The sequence below is a fragment of the Brachyistius frenatus genome, unplaced genomic scaffold (genome assembly GCF_029030835.1).
Source record: "Brachyistius frenatus isolate BFR_SWC_R1_liver_20210118 unplaced genomic scaffold, ASM2903083v1 Contig_64, whole genome shotgun sequence".
NCBI classification, from domain to species: domain Eukaryota; kingdom Metazoa; phylum Chordata; class Actinopteri; family Embiotocidae; genus Brachyistius; species Brachyistius frenatus.
Window position 1 is genome coordinate 963,586 of NW_027210663.1, and position 17,445 is coordinate 981,030.

Below are 17,445 nucleotides of genomic sequence, written 5' to 3' on the forward strand. Positions count from 1 at the left end.
CGGTATGGTATGGTCCGAGTCTTGTCCAATCAGGAAAGTCCAACGCAACGCGCACACGGTGCACTTGAGCATTGACCAGAGAGCAGCGGATGAATGAAGATAGTTGCTATGGCAACAGCAATACAGCCACGGACGACAGGTGTTTCATGATTTTTTTTTTTTTTTTTTTTTTTTTTTTTAAACCTAACACTGCGTGGTTGGTGAACATACGTCGAAATACCCTCTATCATTATAATAAACCCTATTGTAGTTAAATGGTTGGCTGCAGCTGCTTCTGTACATTGAGATATATTTTCAATAGACGTACACAGCAAACGCCTACAAAGTCATAATGCTTCCTCAAAGTAGATTGTAGAAGCATATGTGCCAACACTCGTTGCTGTCAGGTTGCTGCTGCCACATCCACACAACATATCTCCAGAAGACAAGAGGCCCAGAGGCAGCATGTAAGTGCAGTGGGTGTTGCTGTGCCTGCCACGATCTCCTCTTGTTTCTGGATTGAAAACCTCTTCTTCTTGCACTGAACATTTTCATGTTAATATCAATGTGGAAAACAGCTGCAGGTGTATGTAGGCACTCTCTGTCACAGCTGCTTAAATGAATCCAAATAGCATCTTTTTGTGAAACATGTTATGCATACTGTACTTGTACATCTTACCTCAAGACATGTTTATCAGTCAAATCTAAATTAGTCAAAGGTCACACAGCGCAGCTACTTATAGTTAGTCATTTCCCTTTGGTGACTTTTACAGTGATAGTACTGCAGTGTTGCTGCAGGTAAAACATTCCAGCCTGCCATCTTATCGGGGGCACGTATGAATAATAGATATTATAAGGAGGTTTCTCCTCGACATGCAGTGACAGCTCTCTGAACTCTGCCAATGTAATTATATTGACATTTTGACATAGGCGTCATAGACAGACAAAACATCCACACCATAATAAGCCAATGTATATTTTCATTTTTTATCTACCTAAATAACAAACTGAAAAAGCATTTTCTATTATATTGCACAGCTTTTTTTTTTTTTCCCCTTTGGCAACACCACCACAATAAAAAGGACTCAAATGTAAACACCTTTTATTTTTTCTACAGTTAACTTGGCGAAATATTTTGTTTACTTTGTTTGACAAAAAAAAAATGCAAATGTGCATACTGAATTTAATAAATGTGTCTCTCTTTGGCATGCATAAAAATGTCTTTGACAGCACAGATGTGTGGAATGTTACCACAACTACAATCATATTGACACCGACGTACAGTACAGACACAACATTATCAAATCTACTGTGTATACAGTTCACATATGTCACTCTAACGATGTAATCTCAGACAGGGCAAACATTTTTTTTTTTTTTTTTTAAAAACAGACATTTCTGGTTTCCAAAGCTAGATTACGAGTCTGGAGATGCTCTGTTTGTGTGGTTGAGCACTTTGGTTCTCTAGATTTAAGCTTTGAAAGAGCTGTACATCTTATCATAGTGTAAATGTTTCCACTGCCCTTGATCTAAGACGAGTGAATAACATACACGAAAGGCATCAGTTCTTGTTAACGTCGGGGATCTCCTTCGTCGCTGCATGTCAGACAGTGATGCTTTTTAGCAGACAGGACTGGCACAGAGAAAAATCACAGATGGCCACACAGTTACAATACAGGTGTGATACTGCCACATGGGTTCTTGGTGGAGTACCAAGGTCAAACTTACAGTTTCTAATACAACACAGACTGTGTGAGTATATAGTGTAATCTTCAACAGTGCACTGATCCTTTACATCTTTTCTACAGACATTCGATGAAACAGTCTGACGTTGTTGTAACATCAAAGGCGACATTTTGCAAGACACTTGATTATACCATGTAGAGGATGAGACGGGACACCAGCAATCTATCCACACAGGAAGTTATTTAGTGAGAGTTAAAGTGCAAAAAACATAAATTAGACAATCATCAGCTAGGCTACAGCAAATTCTGCCTCAGTTGAACTGGAGACTTTTCAGGAAGAACACTTATTGATTGAAACTGTGAGGTGACTCCTCGCTCTGTAACATTCAAGGAGTTTTAATTCCAGTGTCACTCAGATTTGCATGGCTCAGAAGTTCTCAACATGTCCTTCTGTTGTACTTGGTCTAGTGTAGAGATGGACATAGCTTCACATTCAGGACCGATCAGTTTCATGATCTTAGCGAGACATCATTCGTACAAACTCTGCAAAGAGAGGAGGAGGATGACAGAGTGTAAAAATAGTACCACGCTCTACAGTTTACAGTAAATTTGTGGAAGCTGTTTTACCTTCAAAGTCAACAAGTCCGTCACCATTCAAGTCTACATCCCGTAAGATATCTTCTACTTCCTTTAGACCAACCTGGAAAAATCAGGTTGGCAGAAGTCAGACACACAGTGTCTATCATTCAAGAACAGTTTAGAGGCTGTTTTGTCTTTATTAAAGTCTTACTTGTTGGCCCAACAGCTTTATCATTGCATCTCGGAGCTCAGATGTACTTATGGCGCCATCGCCATTAGTGTCGAACTGAGAACAACAAGCAGAGGAGCAATATTAAAAAAATAAAAAAATAAAATAAAATATAAAAAAAATGGAATCCAGACACTCTCACCTCCCTAAAGGCCTCTTTTAACTCTTTAATTCCAATCATGTCTGCAGTTTCAGCGAGGAGTTTCGGTCCCATCAGCTCTACAAAATCCTCAAAATCAACATGGCCTCCCACTAAAAAAAAGAGAACAGAATTTCAAACCTTTAATACAAATACAGTTATAAAAATGACATAAATATAGAAGAGATTTATGTCCTTACAGTTCATGTTTATCTGTTGGCTGAGTTCTATCAGCTCCATTTCAGTGGGCATGTATCCCATGGTCCTCATACAGTTTCCTAGATCTTTGCAGCTGATGAAACCGTCCTTGTCCTTGTCGAACTCTTTGAAAGCGTCTCGTAGCTCTGATTAAACAACAGTAGCACATATCCTTTTAGAAATTGAGTTGCGTTTCTTGCCTTTTCTTACATGTTGTTTGTACTAATAAATACAGATTCTGGCATCAAATGTCAATTCACATGTTCATTCAATTCGACTTCAACACCCTTTGTTGTTTAGTCATGTTAAAATAAAGTCCATTTTGTTTGAGTCATTAAGTTCAGTAAAGAAATTAAAAATGTATGAAATAAAAGACGTACCGTCCATTTCTTCTGGCCGCAGCTCTCTGTCCTATTAGAAAAAAACATTTAATTGTTGGTCAGTAAAAAAAACAAATTCACGACACATAAGAAAAACATCAATATGATGATGATTATTCATCATAACAAATACTCTTTTGTATTTGAGCTTTAATGCAAACATACCGCTGACAACGCTGTGACTTGAGTGATGGCCAAATCTAAATCGGCACTTCTCTCCATAACAATTCTCGGCTGTCTTGCGAACCTCAACTAACAGTAAAAGATGTCAACAGCAAACTGAAATGATCTCACATCGTGATGATAGAACTTCCAAGTATCAACATGTCGATCCCGATCAAACATGACTGGAAACCATAACCCTGGAGTTCACAGAAGAATGTGACTGTTTCTATTTTTTTCAGCGCTTGCTTACAATAAACGCAACCTTTAAAGGACAGACAGGGAGGGAGACATAACCCAGAGCCCTTCAGGGGTTAACAGCAGGATAAGTAAGAAGTGTAAACACAACACTGAGTGCTGACATCAGGCCCAGAAGAACTATCTGACCGGAACCACTGACACAGAAAACACAGCCGGCACATGAGCCCAAAGAAGCAGCCGACCCAACACCGATGCACGCACAGTGGTGTCAGCCCTTTTTCTGTCAATCCATCAACCGTCACTGGCTACACTGACATGTCTGATCAATTCATACTGTGCTGTTTTCACTGACACATCAAAAATCAATAAAAGCACAAAATCTAAAAGCTGCTCACTCTTTTCATGCAAATCACCACCATCACCAGTTACCACAGTGGATACAAGGACACACAGTATATGAGCTGTGGATTTGTGCAGACGGTGTGATAACTGAGTATCACAAGTGTTCTTAAACAAATAGTTTGACCTTTTGGGAATGCTTATTCACTTTCCTGCTGAGACAGGAGAATATTGATAAGACTGTGGTAGAGATAATAACGTGGTAAATATGAAGCCACAACCAGCAGCCAGTTAGCTTAGCGTAACACAAACAGTGAAAACTGGAGGAAAGAGCTGGCGTAGCTTTGTCATCAGCTTTTCTAAAACACCCCTTTAAACCAAAACATACTGTTTTTATTGTCCTTTTGTATGGATTAAGCAAACAAACTATAAAATGATGCTGGTCCCGTTGGACGGGGACAGGCTTGCTGTTTGTCCAGTCTTGGCTCTAAGCTGACCAATTTCTGGTTTCAACTACATATCTAACTGACTGACATGAGAGTAGGATAAATCCTCTCAAAACGCTCTGATAAGAAGCAGCATATTGAGCTTATTTCCCAAAATGTCACAATATTCATGACATATTTTGCACGTTCACTGCACAAGTCAAGGCACAAAGTAAAGTTTAACCTTTGACCTTTATAAGTCTGAAAGGTTAGCTGGTGTAACAAATGTTAGGACTGCAGTTGGGTTCATGGGTGTTGCATTTATTTTTATTTTCATGAATTTTCCACAGTAGAGTTTTCATAGCTGACAAGATACCAATCAACAGATGATAAACAGAGTTTCTACAACCTCATGGTGAAAGTTGCTACTCCAGCCTGCTGATATTAAAATAGATTAAAAAAAAAAAAAAAAGGGTGTTTGTCCAGACTTACGTACAGCCTGCCTGCACTGTGCCACGCCTTTACTCAGGAAGACACAGGTTTGTCCCAGTATGTTGCTCACGAGAACGCAGTTTTGTGTCATGGAAACAATGGAGTCCTGATAAGGCCCAAGATACCCTGACTGGCCCATCTCCTGACAGGACAGCACCACTCTGAGTCTCCTCTCAGCATCCTGGAGCATCTTTCCAGAGGGGCGCAGAGACAGAAAGCAATGGAATAAAGATACACGATGAGAGAGGGTTTGTGACTGTTGACTTACTTTATTCTATCAAAATGGCAATATATTAAATGCTTAAACACAAGTGTGCTTAATACACAAACACTGTAACAGTTGAGCATTTGTGTTGTATGAGAGAGAAACAATGTTGAAAATATGAAAACATGGCAGAAAGGTAAACTGCATCAATAAAACAGCATGTTGCCAACTTTCCACTCATTGTTCATAACAGTTTACTTGCCACTTTGTACAGACTGGCACCTCACACCTATACACTGTCACAGGAACAGTAAACACACTGAGACGCAGAGAAAAGGCGAGCTAAAGCGCCGGGGAACAGGCCATGTGTTGTGATCACAAAAGGCATTATGGTCAGAGGACATGCAGTTATTTTTCGGGAATAGTTCCTGTTACACACTAAAGGCCTTCTAAAGTCTAAAACTATGAAGTACACTTCCAGAGCCAAACACAAACAGTGCAGTGGAACAATACATTTTCATATTCTTAATTTAAAATGAGAATAGCCATGAAACATACTGATTTAGACTATTTTTGTGTATGTTATAAAAAAACAAAAAAAACATGGCTGTTTACAGTGCGATTTGCATTTTGAGCAGAACTGAAACCAACTGTTGAAAACTTTGCCAATATATAAACAACATTTCTGAGAGTACCACAATCCTGTCTGTTTTCATTTAACAGCATTAGTTTCAGATGCACCACAAAAAAAACCCATCAAAACAACCTGGGACACTCAGAGTGTAATAGTGCAACACACTGAAGACAGTCTTACCGTTCTCAGAGGCCAGTGTAAGCAGTTTCCCATACCAAAGTACAAAAGAGGCAGTGAAAAGGACCATGAGGACTTTATCCCCGTTAAGTTGGCAGTTTGGGTTTTTAGAGGAGCGCAAAGTGTGGTTTCAGCAAGACCCATGAAGACTGGGGTGCTAACCTGTGCCTATACAGCTGAAAAAAAACCAACAGTGAAGTTCACTGTACGACACTTTCTGGAGTAAATGAATGTAGCAAGAGTAAGAGCGCCAATGTAAGAGAGTGATGAGAGTAGAGAGTGAAGAGAGTAGAGAGTAGAGAGTAGAGAGGGGGAGAGTGTGGAGAGGAGGGAGAAGAACTAAAAGGGTGAGAAAATAAATAAGAGAGGGAAGTGGACCAAGACATAAACTGTATTATGCCTATTAAAGGAAAAGAGACGCCTAGGAGATATTTCACCTGGATGTCACACTGACCAAACTGTTGGTTATTCTAACAGCGCAGACAATTCAGCAAAGGTACCAAACATCAGAATAAACAAGAGAAATGGATTAAGGGTTTCCAGCTATCCTCCAGAAAATATACAGTACTATCAACAAATGTGCAGCCGACGAGGAACCTTTTTACGTATGGGTCGCACACATGCTGTGTGGCGTTTGCTCTTTCTGGACTGTGAAAATCTCTACCAGGCAAGTTTAAAAGAACACTGCGTGATGACCCATTTCCAGCCCTGCTGTCCTCCTCACCTGCACTCTCAAGCGCTGGAATAATTTGTCAGTTTGCAACCTCGAGATTGCATTTGAATTCATATATCTCTCTGCATGTGCCTTTTGTTTTTCCTGCTTTCCACCCCCACACATCCTCCTCTGCCCTCTGCAGGCAAAGACAAGGTCACCTTAAACTACAGCAGCCTAATGGCACCAAAGAGAAACACATAAAAACTGTGAGAGGCAGGAATACAGTTAGTCTAGCTGTTGCTGTGAAATTCAGATGAACAAGCAAGAAGCAGGCCTAAAAAAAGCATTGTTTTTCTCTCCGCATTGTGGATTTGGCTCCCTTCAAGACAGATTTCAAACAATTCTCATCCACAGCTACCTGATCACAGTCTGCTCAGGTGTATTTCCATTCTGACCAGTTAAACCCATACCTGCAGACACAGCAGTGAAAATCATATTTACTTTGAATGTATTGTTCAGACTTAACATGCCAAAGGCAACGTGAGTATCTCTCAAACCGTGCGTTACATTTCTGCCCGTCATTGAACTCCTCACCATCCACAGTAGCTGCCTCATCAAAGATCTTTTTCAGGTCACACTAATGTTTTCACAGAACTGCTCGCAGACTGACTCATGGGTTATTTGTAGAAATGGCTTTTAGACTATACGGGAAGATGTTTCTCTTGCAGCCACAAAGGATGATCTCTGTGTTCCCATCCTGAGCCTATTTTACCACTGAGAGCTTCCTGTTTTAACGGCATATGTGAGTCACCTGATTCATGATCTGAGTGAAATTCAAACCCCAATCACGGAAGTAAATAAACTCTGACTTCTGTGGAGGAGACCAAGAAAAGCCCCCCGATAAACAACATTATCAGTCGTTGAAGCAGCAAGCTGGAGCTTTGTGAGGATCCTCAATGTTCAAACTGAAGCTGGTTGTGTTTACAGAGCCCAAATTATGCAAAAGTGCAGCGCCCGTAAGAATCCATCCAAGCATACATAAGGCTGAACTCCTTTCATTTGTATAAATAGATTCATGCTCAAAATAGATCCTCCATCACCACCAGCAGAAACATCAACGTGATTTCCTTCAAACACAAAACACAATCACTGCAGCGTTCCTGATTGGATGATGCAGCAGCAGAAGTATAACATTTTTTTGTGCTTTTGACCAAATACACATCAGCACATCAAAGAGTTCCATCTCTTTGATATGGGGCTTTTTATCACATCAACATCAATAAGAAAAGGGGCTACCTGATTGTGAAAGTCTGAAGGAGGTAGTGCTGTATTTACAAATTACATAAGAAATAAATGCGTTTATGCTTTTCCATGTAAAAATCTGTGCAGTAATGACAGTGTTTGCAGACAGCATCACAGCACATTAACGGTATATTGATTCAGGACGTCAGTGGAGCCAGAAGCACAAGTTAACCACTTCATATCTGCATTTAAATAATAACAAGGCTTTTTGTTTTGTTTTGCATATTCTTTTAGATAAAGTCTGAATCACTAAAGACATGTATGGTGTTATTTATATCCATTGAGAAACCTCCATTCCCTTTAAACAGGCATTAAGTTTTACATAAGATTTAGGTTTGGTTTGTCACTGTCAAAGCTTGTCAGGTGTTTTAATTCAGACCAAACTTAATTTCTCTATATTTCAGGGCCTTACCTGGCCAAAGAGGGAATTGAGGATGGTGCGTAAATTGATATCGGATGCAGAGGAAGCAGCACTGGACCTCCGAGAGCGACGAGAGGACCTGCTGGACAGCGGGACCAGGGAGCTAGAGGACGGGGATGGACTGCTGACCTGACCACCGCTATTGGCCCCACTGGCCCCTTTATGGTCCCTCGGCTCGCAGAGGGGAGTCCTGTCGTCGTTGCTATCCGACAGAGAGGGCACCCTGGGGACCGGGCGGGGGTGACAGCGGCGGGGACGCTCAGGTTCAGGTGTTCCTGCTGCCGGCGGGCGGTCCTCTCGGTCGTGCTTCCTGCGGTGGTGGCGGTGTGTGGGTTTGGACGTCCTGCTGCGCTCCCTCAAACCTCGGCCTGCCTCGCCGTTTGGCTCTGGCGGAACGGGAACTTGGCTGTGAGGAGCATGTGACTTGCACTTGCCCCGAGTGGCTGCATCATTACTACTGTCCTGGCTGCCGGCGAGGGTGGGATGGCAAAGGGGTCTCCGGGCACTGATGTCGCATTCGGCCGACCAGAAGGACTCCTCGGCTTTGCTGCTGCTCTGGAGTGCGGCGGGACGGTGGTGATGCTGGTGCGGGTGGTGATGCTGACTTCTCCGGCTCTCTGCTGTGTGCTCGGGGAGGTGTGTCGGTCTCCTCGCCGCCGAGGATGATTTCAGTAAAGAGGTTGTGGAATCAGATTTTGGGAAGGAGGCGCTCATTGCGGCGGATCTGGTCTGGTCCGTCTCGGCGGGATGTTCGTCGACATCATTTGCTGTTTTCTCTCCATGGTCGACCCATATTCTCCAGCAGATCCTACCAGCGTTAAATTGAGCTACATTTCACCACCTGATTGCTGTGCGGCAGCGCGGACGGAGCGCGCATACACAACGAAACAGAGCGGCACTCACGTCGATGCGGAGCGCGTCACCTTTTCATTGATGTGAGTGTTTGTCTCGGGCACCGTGGCAGTAGCGTGGGTGTGAACGGTAGTAAGAAAAAAAAAAAAAAACACCGGTCTGCAAACTTTTCCATGACAGAGTAAAGATAAAATTAGATTAGAAACTCAGAGCTAATAAAGTGATCCACAATTATCATAAGAAGTCGGCTATAATTCATTGGTCTGCGGAATAATCCAATAATATAAATTTGGACACTAAAATAACAGCTCTGTCTCCTTTTTTTAGTACTCACCTGCATTTGAATGAAAAGTGTGTCTAATTATTTTGTCTGGGGACCATGTACATCTCCATCAGCTGCATCTAAGGACCCTGCTGATCTCCATCCATCAGCCCACACAGCTCCAGATTAGATACATTTTATTACATTTCTGCACCTATACATGCTCATTATTCAAAAAAAATGAGTCAGTGGTATTAATGCTCATTGCTCTAAGAATAATCCTATTGTGCATACACTGTACATGTTTATTTAAATTGGTCTTCCCTCGCAGTGTTTTTTGCTCCTCTTTGAGCCCACACAGAGCTTATTTCACAGGTTTGGCATTAGTAGTGTACTAATCACTTCGGTAATAATAACTATTCAAGAACTGGGACAGGAACATAATTCTGTGCCCATAAAATGCGCAGCTTATGCAAGTGGTCTATCCGATCAGCCTCTCATTTACTGGTGCCTTCCACCACCAGAGTTTCAGGCCCACATGTGAAACACCTGTTGAGAAGAGGCAAAGATTGCATCGTGAAGGAAACCGATTTGTGTTGGAAACCCTCTTTCTACAGAGAAAGCATTACCTTGTTTGTATATTTTTTTATGAACCCACAGGTAATGACGCCATTACTGCTTTCATTTGAAATGCATTATTGCCTCAGAGTTTTAGTGCTTCATATTCCCTGGAGGCAACACAGGTCTGACAGGAAATAAATGTTGTTATAATGAGAAAACAGAGCAGTGACAACATCACTGGACTGCTACGCCTCCTTGTGTCACGACTATAAAACTGCATCTGGATGAGATGAGGTGCCACAGATTGTTTTGTCCGTTTGCTTTATATCGTTTAGTATTAGAAGTGGGTGATCAATACTAGAGTGGCGCTTCCACTGAAGACTTTATTCTCCTGGAAAGCTTCCTTCAGCAGAATGTAGTAGAGGAAATGCACACGCAGTGAATCTGTGAGGTTTGTGTAAAAGTGAGATTTCTGACACCAGCTGGTTAAATAAGATACTCGACCATTTATTAAATGTACAGAAATACTGTTCAAAATCCACACAAGAATGTGTTAAAGGACAAATCCTTAATCCAAGTGTAAACAAAAAGGTTGCCCCATCACTGTATATGTAAAGCAAATACTTTGGAAATGACAGTTTTCATATATCCTAAGGTGAATTAACAGCACTCTTTGATCTTGAACCTAATTACAGACAGCTCAATGTGAGTGTCAGTGTCATCCAATGATGTAAACAGCTCCTAAATGATCTTTATAAACATTAGAACTGAATAGATATTGAACAGCAATGAGCTATTAAAGCTGTGGAAGATTAATTTTCACTACGTTTTAGACATATCCGTGAGGTGGTGTAGAATAATCAGGGATTGTGGCTTTAATAATGGACCGTATGGTGCTGCAAAACTGCAGTGATTAAAAGAAAAAAAACATTACAGAACAACAGAGATAGTACTTCATAAACATTGTACAGAATTTACAAATTTAATCTATCAAAATGATGTCGTGGTTGGTTTTCCGAAACGGAGAATGAAATGCAATCACTTTAGCTATAAATCAGGACAACACAATAGTTAAAGCATTGAAGACAATCATTTCAAAACATCTCAGACCATTCAACTTTTTCCTTTTTTTTTTGTAACCGCACTCATATTTACAGAAGTACAAACCTGATATCAAATGCAACCAAGTTACAAGAATTTAGTAAATTTCTTTTACTAAAAACACTTCATCTCCAGTTTTATAGCACAGGCCGACTCACGCAAAGTGACCTAAAAATGTGCTTATCTAACCATGTCTTGTGAAAGCAGGACTGATTCTCAAAGGGGAGCACAATTGAACCACCACACTGGAGTCGGGACAGAGACATTAGCTGCGTCTGTAAACATTCAAATCATGATCGACATTGGACCTCAGTTACCAAATCACACAAGGATAAATCACTTCGCTGTAATACTGATAAGCAAAAGAAAAGTTATTTATAACTATTATAACATGAAGCATTATATTTATCTTTACACTGAATATCTATATAACAGTTGCCAATTCAGTCACAATGCTACAGAATCCCAACAGGGGATCATGTAAGTAACCCAACTCAAAATTAGATGTAAAGAAGGATCCGGCATTATTTAATGTGGCTTGATGTGGTAATCAGAACCTTTTGTAGGCCAACTAGCAATAATTCATTTATTTGATCATGAATTATGCTGTGGTTTTATATAAATTATAACAGGCATTACAATAACGACATTATGTCATCATGCTGTGAGCAGAAGAGTGTCCAGTCCTTCATAACAATGTAAAAAGTCTAAAAGTTAAATGTGAAAGTGAGTTTTTCAAATGAAACTTGCGCAAACATCGTCACAAATGTGTCTTGGCTTGATTCAAAATTGTAGTGGATGTGTTGAGAAATATAAAAGGTTGAATTACCAAATTATTTTTAGCCCTTGTAGAAATGTATGTTGGTGTAACATGTCGTTGTGTGCCTTTCTAAAGGCCTGGGACGACCCGGTGTCACGACAAAGCCTGTAATACATCCGACAGTCCACTAGAGGACATCGTGAAAACAAAACCACATGGTTAGGTTTAGGAGAAAAATAACACGTGGTTATGGTTAGGCACCAAAACTACGTTGCTTTAAAGAAATCAAGTCCACTTTCTCACAGACTCCAACCCTGGCCTCCTGGGTGAAAGCCAGCGACTTATGCCACCGGACTTCACCTCTTGCCTCCTTACTGCCTTTGTATTTTCTCAAATGACCTCCATAGCATGACGCTCATCAAATGACCTATGTCACACCTCTTGTGACGTGCATCTAATTTTCACGTCGCAGCGATGAAAACTGCCACAAAAACTGCCACAAAAACAAGCTACTCTCTAGTGGACTGGCAGGTGTATTACACATTACATTTGCCGTGATACTGATCTGCCTGGGAAGATGATGGGGCTCATAAACGCTTACTCAGTGACTCCACTTCATTTTTTAGCTAATAGAATGGGTTGGCCAATATGGATCTATATATGCTGTGAAGCATAACAGCAACAGAGTGACACGTTATTTTTTATTTTATAATATCACACGAGTAATGTACTTTGTTCTCTATCAGCATACCGTTGAACTGTTTTAGGTAACTACTGAAATAAAAGTGACACAAGCTGTGTGCAGAATCTTGGCTCCAGAAATTGGCCCAAAGTTAGAGAAAATGGAAATGCAGGAAAATATATTTGGTGAGAACTTATTGCTGGGCAACATTTTTGCTGTTCAGTCACATCGCTCATTGATATGCAAAAAAAAAAAAAAAAAGCAAGTATTTGCTTTTAAGTATAGCTGCATTTTACAACTATAGAGGCAAAAATGCGATTGATAAAAGAGGCCCAATGTTTGGTCATTTGCTAAGAAGAGTTATGAGTAATACTGTATGAGCCGAAAAATATGTACACAGTGAATGTGAGGGCTGGTCTGGAGGCAGAAAAAGAGTTGCTCCCCAATCTTACAGAAACTTCCCTAAATGCCATCCGTGTCTTGCTTGGACATGGTTTCTTACTTACACCTATTTCCCGTCCTTGTCCTCTAAACGGCCTGGAGTAAAAATGTAGTCCAAGGCTTGTCTCTCGGCGGCGGCCACGTTGGGGTGCCACAGGTCCACCATGAAGACCACCCTGGGGCCGTCCTCCGCGCCGCCTGCACACGGGGAAAAAGCAAAGATCAAGAACACCATTTTGTCATTGAACTGAAACCCAGACAGACTCTTACTGAAAAGGCTCTCCTTTTTCCTTGGCTATTGGATTATACCACTTTTCGGTCAATCCAGGAAGAAAAAAATGGCACAGTGCAAGAAAAGATTCAATTTTAATCCCTTCTTACCCTCGTGGAAAGCCCTGTGGAGGAAGGAGTCGTCAAACAGCAGACAGCTGCCCTCAGACCAGCACTGTGGCTCTCCACCGACCACGAGCTCACAGGAAGGGGGCACTCTGAGACCTACCACAGAAAAATAACAAGCCCAGCCATATGTCATTAGGAGACTTAAAAAAAAACTGAATTTTAAAGCATTTTGTGCTCTCGGGTGACATTTCCAACACAAACAGCACAGTTCTTAAAGTGCCCCGCATCATTAGTGTACTGTTATAAATCAGACATCCTGCCCACAAACAATAAACATCACTATTTATAGCCATCTCCCAGAGTACAGATGGAAATAAATGAAAGCTCAGGTGCAGTGAAAACAATAGATTTTTAAGCTGCACACAACATTAAAGCCACGTGGCCCCATGACTCAAGAGAATTGAGGACTTCAATCTAAACACCACAGCAGCTGATTCACTGAGCTGCTCCTCCTCTCTGCTTAAATATGCTAATTACTGCAATCATTTTCTCTTGTGTTGAGTTAAATACACGATGAGCCTCGTCAGTTTCAGGTCAGCTAAACTCTTACCCAGGTGGCAGCGCAGCCTGACATTTGTTGGACCGTAATGCTCAGTGATGAGAGCTCCAGGCGTCAGCACGGAGAAGCAGGCGTTTCCAAACACGTTGTTGGCGATGAATGTGCGCAGCTGGCCCAGCACCCTCCAGGCCCGCGGGCATCTCCTGACATTAAGAACCAGAGGGGTGCCTTGGTTGACCAGGTAGTAGGTCCACCATTGCCCGCGAGGAGTGCTGTTGGATTTCCACCCTGGTGGGAGGGAAGAGCCACTGCGGGCTGGAGGTTGGTGGTAGATGCTCTCGAACTCAGCCAGGAGGGCGGGGAAGCTCTGCTCAAGCAGCTCCACGTCGTGTCTCTGCACTTCTCTAGAGAAGAAAGGGGCTGACGGCAGGTCGGGCAGGAAGAAGACCTCCGGCCGCTGGATGGTCGGTCGGCTGTTGAGGTATCGGCCTTGGTCACGGACTCCTTTGTGCACCCTGCCCATACCTGACCAGGTGTATCGCTTGGCGTAATCCTGCAGGCTGTGATAGAGCCTCTGGTTCAGACTCTCTCCGGCGCTGGTACAGCGGAAACACTCCGACGACTGGCAGAAAGCGAAGCCGTTCTGCTCTTCCGGCATGGATCCGTGCTTCCCCTTCCCTCTGCCACGGCAGTCTGAACTCATGAACCCCCCCACCACCCCTCCAATCCGGCCAGACCCGGCCAGATACCTCCCACGCAGAGGGCTGGAGCCGTGCTCGCGACCCACCCTGTAACAATACCACATAAACAGCAGCAGGACACACATGGCTATGGCAAAAGCACAGATCTCACACTCCCTTATAGACTGCATCCCTCCAGCCACCATCTCCCTCACGCTCTCCAGTGACCACTCCATTTCGTCTCGTTCCTGGATTGCTGAATGTGGCAGAAAAACAAAGTGCTGATGAAGGATCCGTTAACGCGTCTTTTCTGGGCTGTGATTGAAAGGGGCCGTAAACCACACGCCGGGTGTTAGAGAGTCTAGTGTCAAGCAGCTCTTATCGCCCCCCCTGATGGAAACAGTCTGCTGATTTGATCTGACACACTTGCTCTTCAGTCCTAACATTTCAGCACTCTGCAACGAGGGAAGGTTTCTCCTTGCATGATGTCTGGCTGTGCGGTATTTGTGCTGCTCCCTCTCTTGTTCTTTCAGACAAATGCAGACAGACACCGCGCCTTAGGGTTATCTGCTCTCTGAAAAACAAAGACAGAAGGAGAGAAAGGGGATAAGAGGAGAGGAGGATGTTGCAACTGACGTGACAAGGATGCTGTGATTGATATTAATACTCCAGCCTCTATTTACTGTTAATGCGTTCCTCTGATGGAGATATCTCCACACGTTGCTTTGTGTATGTGAAACACATCTTCCTCCTCGGAGTTTGACAGCAGATTTTCATCCTGTATTCACCACAAGTAAAACACACCTGCTGGAACTCACCCACGTACTGTGCACTTCAAAAATGACTGCACCCAGTGTACACACACACACACACACACACACACACACACACACACACACACACACACACACACACACACAGGACAGACTTTCGAATTCAGCTTTCCACACACACCCCTGTACTGCGCTGTATAAAACCATGAGTCATGGGAACATTGCTGCATTTAAAGAAAATCTTTCCTTTTTGTATTTTTTGCGCACACACACACACACACACACACACACGCGCAGCAGTGAATTATGTAAACGTAAACAGTGTTGAAACCCACCCACATTTATAATTGGCATTCATAGGTGGCTCAGCAGGAGCTGCATAAATGGATCCTCGAAGGGAGGGGGGAGGAGGGGGGGGGGGAGAGCTAGTCTGTGTAATCGTACGCTGTCTAAGTATAAAAACGGGCTGGATTACATGAGTATGATTATATAATGATAATGGACCAGCGGCCAAAGCGCGAGGAGTGCAATGCGTCAACTGTGATCAGAACTCCACGAAGCGCTCTCACCAAAAATGGTCGGGTAAATCCTACTCCAATAGATCCTCCCCTACATCCTGTCTGACAGCATCAAGACACCCCCGCCCCCACATCCCCCCCACCCTCCCACCCACACTCCCGCTGCTTTTAGGACAGACTGACCATCAAACCCAACCATGAAGCCGTGTAAAACACACACCCTGCTTTATTCCTCCAAGCACTCCACTGTCTCCTCGTAATCCGGCCACTAAGGAGCTGCTGCCACCAGGGCCGAGCTGCCACGCAAAACTGATGACCAAAATACTGTTGAGCTGTAACGTTCAATAAGCAGATCGCAGGCACCGAGCTCGTGTTTCTTTCTCTAAAAGCTACGTGGATGTTTGGTGCGCTGATTCGTGTACAGGTTTGCATCCATACCTACTCAACATTCCTGACTGTGGCCAGTGGAGAGGAGAGGCGCACAGGTGTTTCTCCAGGCGAAGCTGCGCACCACTGCAGTGCAAAAGGTAGACGGATATCACTCGCCAACATCATAGGGTACAGCTCCAAAATGCACAAAAGAAGTCCTAACTGGAATGATGGAGTAAGAGGGGGGGAAAAAAAAACCAAAAGCTGTCCTACCGACGGGGTTGACTCCCTGTCTGACTGGCTGTGCCGGTCAGCAGCGTCGGAAGGACTTCAGATAATATTGATGTAAATACTGAGCTCCACCAGGAAAGCCACCCAGCGTCAAGCACCCAAAGGAATATGCAATGACATTTCCGGTCGCACCTTTCAAAATAAATGTCCCAGTGAGGAGGAGTTTGAAATAAATTGAGTGCCTTTCATGCAGGCTTCCTGTCAAATACAGGTATTTGTCCCATAAATCAGACTTTCAAATGGTCCCTCAACAACCACAGGTGACTCTACTTTTTTTTTTTTCAAAGGCTGAGAAGTAGCTACACTTTACGACAAGTAAACTGATTATAATGTGTAAAATGGGTGGCATTTCCCGCCAAGCATATTACCAATATTCTTATATTAAAGCATTTGGACAAAAAGATCATTTTTATACTGATAGATCGTTTTTATGCTTACCAGAAAACTTTGCATCACCAAGGATTTGCTTGTAGTTTTACCTGAGCCAAGACAACAACAAAAAAGCCAGAGTTTAGGTTGAGGTTTTGTTAAACTGCTGCACTTGGTGGTCAGAAACCAAACGATGATGTTACACCTGCCTGCAAAAAAAAAAAAAAAAAAAAAAGTAGGCTACAATTTCAAGAGTTATCAGCAAAATGGAAATAGCTTGGGGAAATTGTTTTACTTTGAAGGCAAGATTAGTTTATATCCGGTTTTGCACTGGTAATCTCTTTGACACTTGACTTGAGCTGTGGACTCTTCCGCATGTCTCACTGCTCGCCCATCGTCTATAGTTTGACATAACCGCAGACAGCATTTCCCAAGATGCACTGCAGCTCGCCTTGCTCCCCCATCCAAAAGCAGTCATAGTTCAGTAGTTTGTTGATGATCGTTTATGACAACAACAAAAAAGTACAGCAGTATGGCCAACAACTTTTCCTTGAAAGGTCGAGTGCAGATTTGACCCCCGGAGACCCCCCCCTCTCCTCTCCAGAGCTGCGCTCCCGGAACCGCTGAGTGTTGAATGGGAATTCTGGTAGAACAAGTACTGCAACATACTTATAACGTTATCAAAC

The 17,445-nt window shown here is 42.9% G+C and overlaps 2 protein-coding genes across 5 annotated transcripts; both read right to left on the reverse strand.

Annotated features, from left to right (window-relative positions):
• Positions 1-1,064: 1,064 nt before the first annotated feature.
• cabp1a (calcium binding protein 1a) lies at positions 1,065-9,111 on the reverse strand. Of its 3 annotated transcripts, none has more exons than XM_069706661.1 (8): positions 8,194-9,111; positions 4,813-4,989; positions 3,190-3,220; positions 2,812-2,955; positions 2,615-2,724; positions 2,455-2,529; positions 2,292-2,364; positions 1,065-2,207 (listed from the first exon to the last, which is right to left on the reverse strand). In XM_069706661.1, exons 1-8 carry the CDS (start codon positions 8,914-8,916, stop codon positions 2,182-2,184), a joined length of 1,359 nt encoding a protein of 452 aa, XP_069562762.1. In that variant the 5' UTR covers positions 8,917-9,111; the 3' UTR covers positions 1,065-2,181. The 3 variants fall into 3 exon arrangements, with proteins under 3 accessions (XP_069562762.1, XP_069562761.1, XP_069562763.1); XM_069706660.1 differs by having other exon boundaries at positions 4,813-4,998; XM_069706662.1 differs by lacking the exon at positions 4,813-4,989 and having other exon boundaries at positions 8,194-9,109.
• A 1,252-nt stretch (positions 9,112-10,363) lies between these two features.
• asphd2 (aspartate beta-hydroxylase domain containing 2) lies at positions 10,364-16,464 on the reverse strand. Of its 2 annotated transcripts, none has more exons than XM_069706664.1 (4): positions 16,173-16,464; positions 13,811-15,013; positions 13,243-13,356; positions 10,364-13,059 (listed from the first exon to the last, which is right to left on the reverse strand). In XM_069706664.1, the coding sequence occupies exons 2-4, from the start codon at positions 14,673-14,675 to the stop codon at positions 12,929-12,931; spliced, it is 1,110 nt and encodes a 369-aa protein (XP_069562765.1). In that variant the 5' UTR covers positions 14,676-15,013; positions 16,173-16,464; the 3' UTR covers positions 10,364-12,928. The 2 variants fall into 2 exon arrangements, with proteins under 2 accessions (XP_069562765.1, XP_069562764.1); XM_069706663.1 differs by having other exon boundaries at positions 16,169-16,464.
• Between the last annotated feature and the right edge of the window lie 981 nt (positions 16,465-17,445).

What these genes read in the sequence shown, in the direction of transcription:
- cabp1a (XM_069706660.1), bottom strand. Translation starts at nt 8,916, where the DNA reads ATGAGCGCCTCCTTCCCAAAATCTGATTCCACAACCTCTTTACTGAAA. An exon ending in TGGCACAGTGCAGGCAGGCT is followed by an intron (nt 3,221 to 4,812) that starts GTACGTAAGTCT and finishes TTTTTCTAATAG; the next exon opens with GACAGAGAGCTGCGGCCAGA. An exon ending in GCGGCCAGAAGAAATGGACG is followed by an intron (nt 2,956 to 3,189) that starts GTACGTCTTTTA and finishes TTGTTTAATCAG; the next exon opens with AGCTACGAGACGCTTTCAAA.
- asphd2 (XM_069706664.1), bottom strand. Translation starts at nt 14,675, where the DNA reads ATGGAGTGGTCACTGGAGAGCGTGAGGGAGATGGTGGCTGGAGGGATG. An exon ending in CAGGCTGCGCTGCCACCTGG is followed by an intron (nt 13,357 to 13,810) that starts GTAAGAGTTTAG and finishes TTTCTGTGGTAG; the next exon opens with GTCTCAGAGTGCCCCCTTCC. An exon ending in CCACAGGGCTTTCCACGAGG is followed by an intron (nt 13,060 to 13,242) that starts GTAAGAAGGGAT and finishes CCCCGTGTGCAG; the next exon opens with GCGGCGCGGAGGACGGCCCC.